This window comes from Danio aesculapii, chromosome 15 (assembly GCF_903798145.1).
Source record: "Danio aesculapii chromosome 15, fDanAes4.1, whole genome shotgun sequence".
Lineage (NCBI taxonomy): Eukaryota > Metazoa > Chordata > Actinopteri > Cypriniformes > Danionidae > Danio > Danio aesculapii.
The window spans coordinates 47,500,372-47,515,884 of record NC_079449.1 but is presented as its reverse complement, the minus strand read 5'-3'; the positions used below and the strand labels follow the sequence as shown (position 1 = coordinate 47,515,884).

The following is a 15,513-nucleotide window of genomic DNA, read 5'->3' as shown; positions in this document are numbered from 1 at the left end:
GAATTATGACCAAAAAAATCCATTTGAAAGCTTTTTGTTTAACACTGAACTTTCAGCATAATTTGAGTATATGTCTTTTGCAAAGCTGAATATAATGTGACGTAATTTGATGTGTTTAACTACAAATCAGGCATTGCTATCGCAAAAAATAAAAAAACATTACTCAACTCAAAGTAGTTTTCCCCTTTAACATCTGCTGTGTCTGACACAGGACTCTTTCATATGTGGAATAAGGAATAATATGTGCATGCATGAAGAGAATCAACTGATATATAACTATATAATATAATATTATATATATATATATATATATATATATATATATATATATATATATATATATATATATATATTACTTATAAGGTCGTATATTATATATTTTTTTACCTAGCTAACTCTAGCCTAGGGATTTTGAAATATGACAGTAAATTGGGGGAGCTCCCCGGCTCCTCTGCCAAGTTGGGTGCTGGGGGCCTTAGAGGAAATCTCAGCACAGCACACCCTGGCACAGATAAGCAAAGGTGATGGCATCAACTATCCAGTGAGCCAACCTCTGCTTTGATACAGCACTTTCCTTCTGCCGACCATAACAGAAAAAGCCGCTTAGAGGCATATGCTCTAAGTACGGTCACATCAAAGAACAGTGTGTGAACAGGACACTGAAGAAAGGCCTCCGCAGGCAGCGCTTGCAGGTTCACTAACTTAAAAGGGGTGGTAGGAACTCTGGGCCCATAGCTCAAATTCCTGGCATGATTCACTTACCAAAACATAACACTGATCTGGCATGTCTGGGGTTCCTCTCAGTGAGAAGCGCACAACACAGTGAATAGACGCCACTTAAGGACAAGGCATGTCTTGCAGAGAGTCCTCAAGCTTGAGTGATTGTGTTAACCACCAAAGATGGCAGGTCACCTAAGTTTTCCGTACTCTGTCTAGAAACCACCCATGGGGGTTTCAGAGACCCACACGGTTGCCAGAGGGTTGCCTGTTCCTGAGAAAGGAAGTTTTTTTCTAGGGGGAATACTTCAAAGAGGAGCCGTTGCGAAAAGTGTGAATTCGGAAGCTCGGGTCCAGTTGGGCCACAGAGGCACAACAAGCAAGATCCATTCCTCCTCCTCTCTGACCTTGCACAGGGGCTGTGCAAGCAGGATCACTTGGGACAATGGATATTGGTCAAGCCCAGGGGCCAGCTGAGAGCCAGTGCATCCATGCAGAGCAGGGGAAAAAAGAAACTGGCAAAGGGTGGTCTCACAAGAAGCAAACAGTATGACCTGGGCTTCTCTGAAGTGCACCAAATCAGTTGAGTCTCCATTCTTCCAGTAACAATCTGCTATGAGAGCGCATCAGCTTGCACGGTTGAGCTCGCCTGGGATATAAGTGGTGCACAGCGAATTTTAGCTGAGACATGTGGCCACAGTGCATACCGCCCATACGATTGACATATACTACCACAGCCATGCTGTCCATCCTAACCAGCATGTGCTTACATTCCAGCACCAGTAAGAACTGACAGAGACTGAGAAAGACTGCCAACAGTTCCAGGCAATTGAGATGCAACTAAGGTCTGGTTTATGAACCTGTAGCTGCATGCCTGATACACACAGCCCACACTTGTTCTAAAGGCACCCAGGCCCATAGAAGACAAGGTCCATCCAGGAACTATGTGGTGACACAGCAGGGTGATGGTCACCTATTGCATCCCTTTGCGCAATCCCCATCTGGGAACCCGACCGTAAAGCCCGTGCTGATGTCATGGCATGGACATGTATGGCTGCCAATGGAACTGGTTCTCTTGTATTTATTGATGATGTGACTGCAGACAAAATGGTTCAAACAGTGTTGCCTGTAACAGGATGATAATGCTCCAGTACACAAAGCAAGACTGGTGACAGAATGGTCTGTTGAACATAAAAGTGAAGTTGAACATCTCCCATGGCCTGCAGAGTCACCAGATCTAAATATTGAGCCACTTTGGGGTTTTTTGGAGGAAACATTTTCATCCACCAGCGTCATGTAGTGACCTGGCCACTATTCTGCAAGAAGAATGCCTCAAAATCGGAACGACAGACACAGGAAACACAACCGTCAAATATTCGTCCCACAGCAGTCCCTCAGGAGTCGCGGGCTTCTTCAGCGGCAAGAGAAACTGTACAGCGTCATTCCTCCTGCTGTTCCAATGCAGCAGCTGCTTCACTTAAAAGCTGGCTTACCGTTTTTTCCATTTTATTCCTTTTAATAAACAGTAACGTTAGTAACTCTCGCTGTCGAAACCCGGCTTTGCGGCTTCTCCCCTCGAGCTGTGGAAACACTCGACGTCACTTAAATACGCCCCTCCCACTAATTACCATAGGCTTTGCATAAAGGTTGACGTTGAAAATGAAATCGTAAATGAAAACTGAAATGAAAAAGTGTCAATAAAAGGAAAGCTTAAATTTACATTTTAATTTGAATTTTGTCACTATTATAGCGTGAACGTTAATAACATGCTTTGTAAAAATTGTGTTTGCATTTTATTTTTCAGTTTGGCTTTTCATTTTAATATTGGCAGTCTTGACGTGGAAATGCAGTGAAAATTAAATCTTAAATTGGAAACTTTATTTTAATTATCAATTTGACAGGGACGATGTGTTGTCAAAGTGAAAATGAAAATGAAAATTAAATAATTTCATTTCGACTTCAATTTTGGCAGATATTTTGCGAACAGTGTTTTAAAATGAAATTGTTAATCTGATTTTCATTTTCATTTCAAATGTTTATTTGATTTATTTAAAATTGGCAGGATTTACCTTCCATAAAAACAGGCCCTACACCATACTAATATATTATCGTGGTCTAAAAGCAGGCTTCTCAGTTTGACAGTTTCAATGCATTGTCCTTCGTTTGTCAGCATTCACAACAGCTTGTGGATTGTACAGCAAGTTTTCAAGAAAGCGGTCAACAAAAGAGAAAAGCATTTTGTCCAACAATAAGTTACATATTACAGTTCATGTAGTTTGAAGTCTAATAGTTCAGCTTATGACTGACTTTAGATTTTGTGGATACTACGAGGGCATGATGCATGCAAAGTTTTCTGTGGCCAATAACTGGTGTAGATTGTTAGTCATTTTAAATGGAGAGAAAATAAGCCTTTGGAGATCTTGTTAAACTCTTATCGGTGTAATTAGCATGAGACCAGTGTCCATATATAGCACAAGTTCAAGCTTTGAAAAACATAACGGGAAGCATGCAAAGAGGGAACTTGGTAAGATTTCAACAGTATTGTAATTTAAAGCAGTTTTGAGGGTTTTATATTTGCTTTCTTGGTGCTTTCTTTTACATACTGACAAATCAGTGTTAATCTTTCAATGTTCAATTAGTTTTCTTCATCATTTCCAATAACACAATATTCACAGCAATCGCATTTCTTTCAAGATGCAGCCGCCACCGAAGAATGAGTCCAGCGTCTTAATATTTACACTCTCTTCTCTGAATGAAACTACAGAGAACAGATATGTCTTGTTTTCTTTAGTTGCACTGTATTATCCTCTGATTGTCTTTTGTAATGTAACTGTGATTTTCACTATAATCTCACATAAGAAGCTCCATGAGCCAATGTATGTGTTTATATGCAGTTTGTGTGTAAATGGACTTTTTGGCACTGCTGGCTTCTACCCAAAATTCATGTATGACTTATTATCCCAGGATCAAGTGATTTCCTATGTTGGGTGTCTGATACAGATCTTTGTCATTTATTCATCTCTTCTGGGTGACTTTTCAACACTAACAGTGATGGCTTATGACAGGTATGTGGCAATATGTAGACCACTGGAGTATCATTCAGTAATGACTACTCACATGGTTTTTAAATGTATCCTGTTTTGCTGGCTTCCTCCAATGTCTTGCTTGTGCCTTCTAGTTATATTAACATCAAGATTAACCTTATGTGGCTCTAGTATTGAAAAGCTATATTGTGAAAATTGGTCAGTTGTTAAACTTTCCTGTTTTTCTACAACGGTCAATAATGTGATTGGGTTTGTAATCATTATTATATATTTTACACATGCAGTATTGGTGTTTTTCTCATACATGTACTTAATCAGAAAATGTAGGAAGTCGATAGAGGACAGGCACAAGTTCATACAAACGTGTGTACCGCATCTACTTTCATTGATCAACGTGACCACTGCTTTTTTGTTTGATGTACTTTTCAGTCGTTACGGCTCAAAGAATGTGCCTCAAAGTCTACGAAATTTTATGGCCCTTGAATTTTTACTCATACCACCCATTTTAAATCCTCTCATTTATGGACTTAAACTGACAGCAGTACGCCAGGAAGTTATGAGATTGTTTTCCAAGAGACAAATGTGAAAAGTTTTAGAAAGATTGTGATGCTAGTTAAAGTCTAAAGGGAAAAATAATAATTGTGTTGGAATAACACAGCGTATCTGACTGAATATTTAGTGAATATTTGATCAGGTCACAAGATCTTATGCTGAAAAATGAGCTCTAAAACAACATTTTTGAGATATAAAGATGATTTACATAATGGGTAGTACTCTGATACATGAATAGATATCCAAGTGAATAGTTTAGAAAGTCAAAAGATGTTTTAGAAGGATTTCTATACTACTAAAAGTCTAAAGAAAGCATATATTTTACAATCTGTGAATACTACAATGTATAAAGTTCCTGTTTTCTGTCTTAAAATGATTTAATTAAATGTGTAACAGATGTGTATACGTGTGTATATATATATATATATATATATATATATATATATATATATATATATATATATATAGTATATATTTCATGACAACTATATTCTTTTAGCATTAAAAAATTTAATTTAATAATTAGGTATTAGATTAGAGAGCATTAGAAAAAAGTAAATCTCTGTATTGCACAGCTTTATTTACACAAGCATTGTATTTTGGATCAATTATATATTCAGAATGTTTATTTATGCTCTTTATGTAATATACAGATCTGAAATATATTAATCTTTTAATAAAGGGGTGTTCAGATATTGTATTGTCTGTGTTATGGTGGCAATGTGCATTGATACAGTACATGTGAACTACATAATCAAAATTATTCATTTAGATTTGTAGAGCAACAATGTGTAATATCTGGTAGATTGCGGAAGGCACTGAAAAAGGCTTTGACTGTCTAAGGCCAGTGTCAATGGCCAGGGGTCCACAAAGCACTTAAGATCTACCCCATTGATTAGGGCAGTGTTTCCCAACCCTGTTCCTGAAGGCACACCAACAGTCCACATTTTCAACCTCTCCCTAATCAAACACACCTGAATCACCTAATTAGAACATAAGAAGAGACTCTAAAACCTGAAGTTAATTAGTCAGGTAAGGGAGACATTCAAAATATGAACTGTTGGTGTGCCTCCAGGAACAGGGTTGGGAAACACTGGATTAGGGATGGGCAAACATGGTTCTGGAGGGTCGGTGTCCTGCAGAGTTTTGCTCCAACACTAATCAAACTCATCTGAATGTGCTAACTAGCATCTTTAAGATCACAAAACATCTATAGGCAGATCCACCTACTGAACACAAACTACCTGCCTTGACCACCTACTTGTCCATGAACAGCCAATCTGTCCCCCCGACTACCTATGTGACCACAGACAGCTCTTTCATGCCCTGACCACCTAACCTTAATCCTAACTTTTTAGAAAAACTGGGTAAAAATGTCTGCAGCTGGGCTACACAGCCACTGACCACTGTACCACCCACCTGTAGCTTACTCAATGGACTGAATACATTGTATGTTGTCATCTTATCTGTAGATTGTTCAATGGACCTCAAATTGTCTGTATGTTCACATCCCACCTGTAGCTTATTTAGTGGACCTTAAATAGGCTATCTGTGAACATCCTGCCTGTAGTTGATTCACTGGACCTTGAATAGGCTATCTGTAGAAATTCTACTTGTTGCTTATTTAGTGGACATTAAATAGGCTGATAGTGGACATCCCAACTGTAGCTTATTAAATGGACCTTCAGTTTGTGGACATAGGGGTCCCACATGCAACCACAAACAGTCTTTGCCTATTTCTCCTACTGGCAAAGTATTTAACCATGCACAACCTATTTGTCCACTCGCAGTTTAAGGATAGTTGACCACAAGCAGCCTATTCATCCCACTGACCACCTGTGTGACCACAAACTGCCTATTTGTCCACTGATATCTAATAACCATAACCACAAATGATCTGCTTATAGTAGCTCTGAATGTTCTGACTCAGTGCTTTAATAATCAACCTATGGAACTAGCTTATTCAATGCTTCAAGCTAGTGCAACAAGTTACTCAGTTCGCTGATTTGGAAAGTTTAAGCTTCGTGACGTCTGACCTGACGAAGATCAAAACACATCTGTCCTCTCTGGAAGTTTTAAAATATGCACCAACTGCTTGCTTTTTTTAATGTCTAATCATCTTTTTTAATCCCGCCCCTTTTCGCAGCGCCGAACCACAGAATTTCACTACCTTAAACTGTATAAACCATAATAGGCTGTTGGACATATTAATGTGAGGACTGAGAGCACACAAACACACACTGTAAGCATCCACCTGGAGCAGTGGGCAGTTATTGCTTCCAGCACCCAGGGAGCAATAAGGAGTTAGGTGCCTTGCTCAAGGGTTCTTCAGCTGGTTATTGTAGATGGAGAAGATACTTTTTTTCTCTTTGTTGAAACATACTTAGAACCCATCTAGAGCTCCGAAACTCTCGGGACAAGCAATGTGACATCAATTCTATAATCCTGTGACCTTTTGACCCCTGGATAGCCAACATTTTACAATCAACAACTTATACCAATGGAGACTTCACAGGCATCATTTTTAAAAACCCATTCAAATGCACACACATATATTGAATGAGAACTGAGAGCACACAAACACACAAATACACACAGTAGACCCCAAATATTAGGGTCCTGTGACCTTTTAACCTCCGGATAGTCAAAATCCTACATACAACATATTTTAATTGAAACTGCACAGGCTGTTTGCGGTCATCGGGAACTTTTTGAACTGTGAACACTGTCTTCGTTGACCATGATACAAAATAAGGCAATTTTGGGCCGACTGGGTATGTTACATGTGTTAATTACACACACAAAATATGTATCTGAATATTTGTGGAATTTAATTAACCCCAGATAGACCCCAACCAATTCCCAAAAAATTGTTGGGACATTCTGTAAAATCAAGTGAAATCGAGAGTCTGTCATTTGTTAATTCTCTTTAACTTTTATTTAATTGATTTAATTGACAAAAAGGAGAAATAAAATATTTCCACCAGTTTGACAGTTAAATTAATTTAGTATATGTAAGCAGTTTTTTATTTTCATGGCTCCAACACGCTCCAGAAAAAGTTGGGGCATGATGCAAAATATTGATGCTTCATATTTAATAATAATAATAACAACAACAAAATATTCTGAAATAAAAATATTATTAATGTTATCAGATTTACTTAAGGTGAAGTAACATCGTGACAACAATACTGTCAAGACTGCATATGTAATTGCATGAAATAATACCAAAATACATTTGCATGGCACTATTCAGGCAAATAAAGGTCAATCTCTATGGTGCAGCATCAAAGAACATGTCAATTATTATTTATTACATACATGTTTCATGCAGTTCAATACTTAATATTGTGTCAGGAATATGACTGGCATAGAAAATGCAGTTACAGTATTTTAAATTCAGAGAAATAAGTCTTTAGAGAGCTTGTTAAGACATTGTTTTTCATCATTTGTGGTCAAGGCAATTAGCATGAGACCAGTGTCCATATAAAGCAAGCCAAATCTATCCTTTACAAATCATTTCAGATTAGCAGAGGACATGGTAAGATTTCAGCTGTTTTGTAACTCAGTAAAACAATGTATGCTGCTGTTTGATGGTTTTGTTGCTATTTGTTTTTCATCTACAGGTTGTGGCATTTCAAACCAATGCAAGCATCTTTGTCTAATCAGTTTACTAATAACTACAAATAAAATCCAGATAATAACTCCATTTTTTCAATATGCAGTCGCCACTGAAGAATGAATCAAGTGTATTTGTATTTGCACTCTCTGGTCTCAATGAAACAATGGAGAACAGATATGTCTTGTTATCTTTCACCGCATTGTTTTATCCTCTTGTTATCTTTTGTAATGTAACTGTAATATTGACTATTTTCTTACATAAGAAGCTTCATGAGCCAATGTATATCTTTTTATGTAATCTTTGTATAAATGGAATTTTTGGCACGTCTGGCTTCTACCCAAAGTTCATGTATGATTTAGTAGCCCCTGAACATGTGATTTCTTACGCTGGGTGTCTGATTCAGATATTTGTCATTTATTCATCAGTTTTTTGTGACTTTTCAACACTAACAGTGATGGCATATGACAGGTATGTGGCAATATGTAGACCACTGGAGTATCATTCCAAAATGACAAATCGGAAAATCCTTAAATGTGTTCTTTTCTGTTGGCTGTCTCCATTTTTCTGCATGGCTGTACTCATTGTGTTAATAGCGAGACTCACGTTATGTGGCTTTAGAATTGAAAAGTTATACTGTGAGATTTGGGGAGTTGCAAAACTTTCATGTTTTTCCACAACTATAAATAACGTGTTCGGGTACATTGTTATTCTTGCATATGTTGGACATGCGATATTGATATTCTGTTCATACATTTACTTAATCAGAAAGTGTAGGAAGTCAATAGAGAGCAGGCACAAATTCATGCAAACATGTGTGCCGCACATGATTTCATTGCTCAATGTGACGGTTGCATTTTTGTTCGATGTACTGTTCAGTCGTTACGGCTCAAAGAATGTGTCTCAAAATCTACGCAACTTCATGGCACTTGAATTCATACTCATTCCACCTTTCTTAAATCCTATCATTTATGGGCTTAATCTGACAGCAGTACGCCAGGAAGTCATGAGATTGTTTTCCAAAAAACAACTGGAGATATCTAAGTGAATACTTCAAATGGGATTATTGTATGCTTTTAGATTGCATGCTTGTTAATTATCTGATACATATTTACTGGGAACCCATGTAACAATGGGCTAAATATTACAAAGATTTTACTATGATGAAGGTGTATTCGAGGACATGAATTAAAGCAAATTACCTTCAACAGTACAATATATTTACAACACAATCTTATTAATATGTTCAGAACATTTAACTGTGGGTGAACAATACTTGTATCCATGTGCATGCAGTCATTTTTGTATGTTTATGTAAAGTAAAACCACTCTATAATATTTTTGAAAACCCTGTGTTGACGATGAAAGTTTGTGTTGATAACAAATATACCACTCCAATCTTTTCCGACAAGCAACCAAACCACTTTAATCTGTTAGTAGTAATTATGTAGTATTAGAAGTGTATTGTTGTTGTTTTACTACAAAAACCTGCAGAAATCAATGTAATCAAATTACACAGTGAGGCTGCTTCTGGATTCAACAGGCAAGAACATTTACATGAATACCAGAAGTACCAATTTTAACATTATTCATCATCTTAATACAACGCTTCATGACAATATTGTTCCCTGAAAGAAGTGGAGTTTGTTCAGCAGGATAATGTTCCCTGCCACACTGCACATGTGTCAAGTATGATTTGAGGAAAATGATGAAAGTGTTGCCCTGGCCTTCACATTTCCCAGATCTCAATCTGTGGGAGGCGCTGAATCAACAATTCAAGATACTTGAATCCTACTATGTTACAGTCTCCTGATGGTTGCAGAACTTGATTCACCACCCTCGCTTCACCATTACTTTTTTATTTTGCTACAGTGACCACTCGCTGCTACTGCCAGGAGGGTGTAATCTGCACATCAAAGGCACCCTGAATGTTACATGTAGTATATACAGATGTAAAGACGATCATACTCAATCCTCTGGGGTCTGAGTGGGTTTTGATCCCCTTACATTTGTGCTTTTTTTAGTGTCTTGTACACATATTGATGGCTAAAATCAGATGACACAGACTGTCAAAATACTAGCAGCATGTATATACTTTTAAGTTTGTGTTTTTGGGGAAAGACTTATGGATAGTAATAGTATTAAGTCACTGAAATAAGCCCAAAACAGAGAGTAATAAATGTAAAATGTTTATGAAATTAATCAGGATTATAATGTTTACTATAAACATGTAAAAATCATGTGAAATGTGGATGTGGCTAGCTCCCAGCACCAGATCACTAAATACACTAAAACTATGTCTAATAAGCAGGCCCGATGGGCTGTAATCATTTAAATATATGCGTGCAAATATAGATGTGATGTCTGTCCTCCTTAAAGAGTCTTTTGTCATGAATGGAAAGGCCTTATGGTTTTCATCAAAGAAATAAATATTTTTATTGCTAAATATATTAGATCAAATTAATTTTGATTATAAAAATATGTGAATGGCTGTGAGTAAAATGAAAGCGTTCTAAACTTCAATTTTTGTAGCTTAAAATTTAAGTTCAATTTTCATTTGTAACATACACAGTATTATATGCAGTCAAATGCTTATACAACTGCCCGTTACCTTAAATAAAATGATATCAATAAGAATTGTTGGACTTTTGCTAGTCCTCCCAGGTTAAAACATCAGTCAGAGGCTTTAAATAAGTTTAAACAATTGAATTAATTAGATGAATAAAGCATTACAGAGCTCCGGGTGTCAGAGAACAGCAACACAGGCAGTCTGTTTCAGCTGGGCACACACACACACACACCCACACCCTCGTCCCCCCATATTTATAGTCGTCTCTCTTCAGCCCCGCCCAGGGGCGCTTCAGTAAGAAAGATCCTTCATCCAGATCAGCTCAATCATCAGTTGTTAGCAACCCAGGCTTATTCTGAGAACGTAGTCCCTGGGACGTTTCTGGAGACCGCGAAATACGTAGCAGGGGGTACGTTCGGCTGCATTTCATTTTTTTAAGCGAACGCTGTGGGGCGGTGTGACGCCGTTCCCTTCGGCGCTTGCCGGCCGGCCAGCCGGCCGCTCGCCTCCGTGTGGAGGGCTTTCCCGCTGCAACCAGTTTGTCTGGTTAGCTCTTCGTGTACTCTGGCGGACTCGAGGCGCAGAGAGGGGCTGACCACGACGACGACCGGGTTCGAGTCCGGGGAAAAGCGGTTTCAGAAATCAGGTAAGAAAACAAAAACAAAATCCAAAAAATGAAGCGAACAAGTTCTTCACAGGGTGAGAATGTGGTCAAAATCCGAAAACGTGGTAAAAATCAGACGAGGGCTTTTCTTTTTCTGGACGGCTTTTGTGAATCGTCGTTGGTTGGGTTTAGGGACGGAGGAGGGTGGGTCAGCCGATTGGCCGGTCGCACGGTCAATCATTCTGTCATCCAGGCAGACAGGCGGAAGGTCGTTCGACAGCGGCCTCTAGCGGGTTTACGTGAGAACGGCGCGGGAAAAAGCACGCACAGCGGCCTCTCGCGGACTCGCGAAAACAAAAACTGCAAAAATACGTACCTCCCGGGACGTATTTCGCGGTCTCCAGAAACGTCCCCGGGACTACGTTCTCAGAATGAGCCTGGGTTGGTTGTTAGGCAGAACAGCAAATCTGCACAAAAAAAGTTAAACATACACATAACAGAGCCTGCAAGAGAGTGAGCCTTCGTCCTTACCGTCCGTTATTGTCCTGTAAATGAGCACACTCTGGAAGAAAAGTTGTAACATTCTGTTGATAACAAGTACAGAGGAGTTACCTTCTCGGTTATCAGTCACACGAAGACACAGCTGTTATTGAGCAAAATTATATGTGGTTAAGCACATAAGGTTATATGAGGATAAACACATCAGCATAAGTTCAGGTAATTAGTTAAAAACAGAATTAAACTATTAATGTAAGGATTAGTCTATTAATGCATAAGATTAAGTTAAAATCATCAAACATTCCTTCAGAATCTAAATGATGGAATATGGATTATAAGTAAAAACAGAAAATGTAGATATAGAAATAGAAGTTATAGCTATAGAAACTGAGAACAAATACAAAATATTAAGAATATAGCTATAGAAAAATAGAACCAAGCTTAGGTATACAAACAAACAAACACAGAAAACAGAAGTGTTATAGAGTGTTATAAGTGATAGAGTGTATCCTACAGGTGGTTTTTCAAATCTATTCACCTGCATGTAGCACACTCAATACTACACAATATATGACCAGAGTGTGTGCAGGAATGTGCAATGCCAATAGGTGTCTGTAAATGTGCAAAAGAAAAATAAATGTTTTAGTCCTGTCTGTTGTTCTGATTTAGAGAGGAAAGAGACTACTTCTACTCAGCTCCAAGTGACTCAATTCCATTTCCCCCCCATGTGGCACAGATCATATATAGTCCATGTACAGTACGTGCAAGTAGGAAAGATCACATGGATTCTGATTTACTCAACTCAAATTCATGCCTTGTTCATATGTGGAAATTTATCCGATATGAATCGGATCCATGCCCTCGTGTCTGCAGTGTAACCATGGATTTACACCTGTCAATGTGAGTCATGCATCATTAAAAACCATAGAGAATGACGTTAACTCTGACTCTTTTATTTCGGCACAGACTTTAGCAGAGTCCCAAACCTTAAATCTCAAACACGAGGACTAAAAAAAGTTTATATTGTCATAAAGCACAAGCATGTTAATGAGAGAGAGAAAGAGAGATGGAGAGCGCAACATCCGCATCGTAGCCATTATAAACTAATATAAAACTGTTGCATGCATCACGTGCTTAAATCATGCCATGAACATTACATTAAGATGCGCCCTGGTTTAAAAAGGCCTAGATTAAAAAAGGATGGCAAAATGACAACTTTTCTGTCATAAACTATAGTAAAATCCAAAGAATAAAAAAATGAAACCCTTCGAAATTAAATACATGAGCGCTCTAATTATTAGCTGTCAGTCAGCGCCCGCTCTTTTTTCCTGGTCATGCCGCCTTTGCCGTGTGCTGTGTAAACGCATACAATCGGATACGAGTCACTTTTGAAAGATGATGTGAGCCGGTCATCAAAAAAACAGAATTGATCATCAAGATCTGCTGTGTAAATCCAGCTTGACCGATTGTGGTTGGGCTCCCAGCCTGGCTAGGTGGTCAAGCTGGTTTTTGCTAGTCATTTTCCAGCTTGACCAGCTAAGACCAGGCTGGACATGGCTGGAAACCAGCCTGGAAATGGCCAAAACCTCTCTAAAACCAGGCTGGTCGACCAGCTAAAACCAGCCAACCAGCCTAGGCTGGTTTAAGCTGGATTTTTCAGCAGGGAAATTAAGGACAGATATACTAACAGTTTCTGCTAACACAAATCTTCTTTTACTAGTAATGTCAAAAAGTTTGTAGTATGAGGCCAAATTTTTATTTGTTGCATAATCTACTCGCATATTTAGGAAACTAATATTTTGTATAGAGTGGCAGTTTCAGTGTTTTAACTTAAGAGAATTTAGCCTTTAGAGAGTTTTCAATATTGGTGGTCAATGCAATTAGCAAGAGACCAGTGTCCATATAAAGCAAACCAAGTAGAAGCTCAATGAAACACAACAGGAAGCATGTAAACCGTGAACATGGTGAGGCTTTTGTTTTACTGATACATCAATGTATGCTACTGTTTGACAATTTCATGTTTTCATTGTTGGTGTTTCTTCCTCTACAGATTCCTACTGTGACTATTCAAATTAATTCACCTTAGTGTGCAATTTCTTTTCTAATCAGCTTCCATAGAATATCAATATAATAACAGCATATTAATCAAGATGCAGTCACTGTTGAAGAATGAGTCCAGCGTCTCAGTCTTTACACTCTCTGCTTTGAATGAAACTACAGAAAACAGATATGTCTTGCTATCTTTCACCGCATTGTTTTATCCTCTTGTTATCTTTTGTAATGTCACTGTAATATTGACTATTTTCTTACATAAGAAGCTTCATGAACCAATGTATGTGTTTATATGTAATCTGTGTGTAAATGGAGTTTATGGCACGTCTGGCTTCTACCCTAAATTCATGTATGATTTAGTAGCCCAAGATCAAGTGGTTTCTTATGCTGGGTGTATGATACAGATTCTTGTCATTTATTCATATCTTATTTGTGACTTTTCAACACTAACCATTATGGCTTATGACAGGTATGTGGCAATATGTAGACCACTGGAGTATCATTCAATAATGACTAATCGGAAAATTCTTAAATGTGTTCTTTTCTGTTGGCTGCCTGCTATATTTTCCATCTCTTTTCTGATTTTATTGCTAGTTAGGCTGCCTTTATGTGGCTCTATTATCGAAAAGTTATATTGTGAGATTTGGGCAGTGGCTAAACTATCATGTGTTTCTACAGCTGTAAATAACGTGTTTGGGTTCATTGTTATCCTTACATATTTTGGACATGCAGTATTGGTGTTTTGCTCTTACTTATACTTAATGAGAAAGTGCAGGAAATCAATAGAGGACAAGAACAAATTCATACAAACATGTGTGCCGCACATTCTTGCATTGATGAATGTGACGATTGCCATGTTGTTTGACGTACTGTTTACTCGCTATGGCTCAAAGAATGTGCCTCAAAGTCTCCGTAACTTCATGGCCATGGAATTCCTACTCATACCACCCATTTTAAATCCTCTCATTTATGGACTAAAAATGAAAACAGTACGCCAGGAAATTATTAGAATGTTTTTCAGAAAAACAACAGGGAACATCTAACTAAATATTTTGTCATGCCAAAAGATCCTGTGCTTATGTTATAGAGAAAAAACCCATTTCTTATTGTGAACAAGTTAGCCACAAATGGTAGCATAATACATTGACTTTACCATGATTAAAGCATGTTCTTAGGCAGAAAATAAAGCAATGTCTGATCTGCTTTCCAATGTTTTTGGACATTTTTGGATGGACTTTGTGCATTTAAGTTTACGCATTCATGTTCATGTAAAATAGCTATTTTGCTATAACACGTTTTAATAAAGTGCTTTTAAAAAATTCTATGTGTTGAATACAAATTACACTACACAAACCTGTACCCATGTACACTAAAACACACAGAAGTTACTGTTAATGTTAATATAAAAGTAATAGATTTATCAACAATATCAGTCTATGGTTATTTCAGTATAAAAAGAAAGAAGCAAACAATCTTGCAATACAGTTTCACAATGAAACAACATTAGTTTATATATTCAACAACAATGAAAATAAAATGCAATAAAACAATGACTGTGGTGGTTTCAGGCTTTTCTCTTAATGAATCAAACTTAGTCTGGAGGTTATGAATATCAGAAAAATATACTTTAATGGAATATTTTCCAAAAAAAAAAAAAGCAGAGAGAGCATGGAGCAAACCCCATCTCAGTCTCTCTCCAGGACAAATCCGATGTTCCTCAAGTTTGCCATACCCTTTACCCTTGCTTCCTCCCACCTTTGTGTTTTAATAGCTGGTTCCTGGTTCAACAGGCCTCTCCCAGCTCCTACTACATTACGATCCTAATTTAGAGCCCCCTCTTGTTTTTGCCCCTACAATG

The 15,513-nt window shown here is 37.8% G+C and overlaps 3 protein-coding genes across 3 annotated transcripts; all 3 read left to right on the top strand.

The window, feature by feature from the left end:
* The first annotated feature begins 3,411 nt into the window (after positions 1 to 3,411).
* On the top strand, positions 3,412 to 4,347 carry or62c6 (odorant receptor, family 62, subfamily C, member 6). The gene has a single exon (XM_056474125.1). It carries the CDS (start codon positions 3,412 to 3,414, stop codon positions 4,345 to 4,347), a length of 936 nt encoding a protein of 311 aa, XP_056330100.1.
* Positions 4,348 to 8,032: 3,685 nt separating this feature from the next.
* On the top strand, positions 8,033 to 8,980 carry or62c2 (odorant receptor, family 62, subfamily C, member 2). The gene has a single exon (XM_056474168.1). The coding sequence runs from the start codon at positions 8,033 to 8,035 to the stop codon at positions 8,978 to 8,980; it is 948 nt and encodes a 315-aa protein (XP_056330143.1).
* A 4,773-nt stretch (positions 8,981 to 13,753) lies between these two features.
* or62c4 (odorant receptor, family 62, subfamily C, member 4) lies at positions 13,754 to 14,698 on the top strand. Its single transcript, XM_056474411.1, has one exon. It carries the CDS (start codon positions 13,754 to 13,756, stop codon positions 14,696 to 14,698), a length of 945 nt encoding a protein of 314 aa, XP_056330386.1.
* The last annotated feature ends 815 nt before the right edge of the window (positions 14,699 to 15,513 follow it).

What these genes read in the sequence shown, in the direction of transcription:
- or62c6 (XM_056474125.1), top strand. Translation starts at nt 3,412, where the DNA reads ATGCAGCCGCCACCGAAGAATGAGTCCAGCGTCTTAATATTTACACTC.
- or62c2 (XM_056474168.1), top strand. Translation starts at nt 8,033, where the DNA reads ATGCAGTCGCCACTGAAGAATGAATCAAGTGTATTTGTATTTGCACTC.
- or62c4 (XM_056474411.1), top strand. Translation starts at nt 13,754, where the DNA reads ATGCAGTCACTGTTGAAGAATGAGTCCAGCGTCTCAGTCTTTACACTC.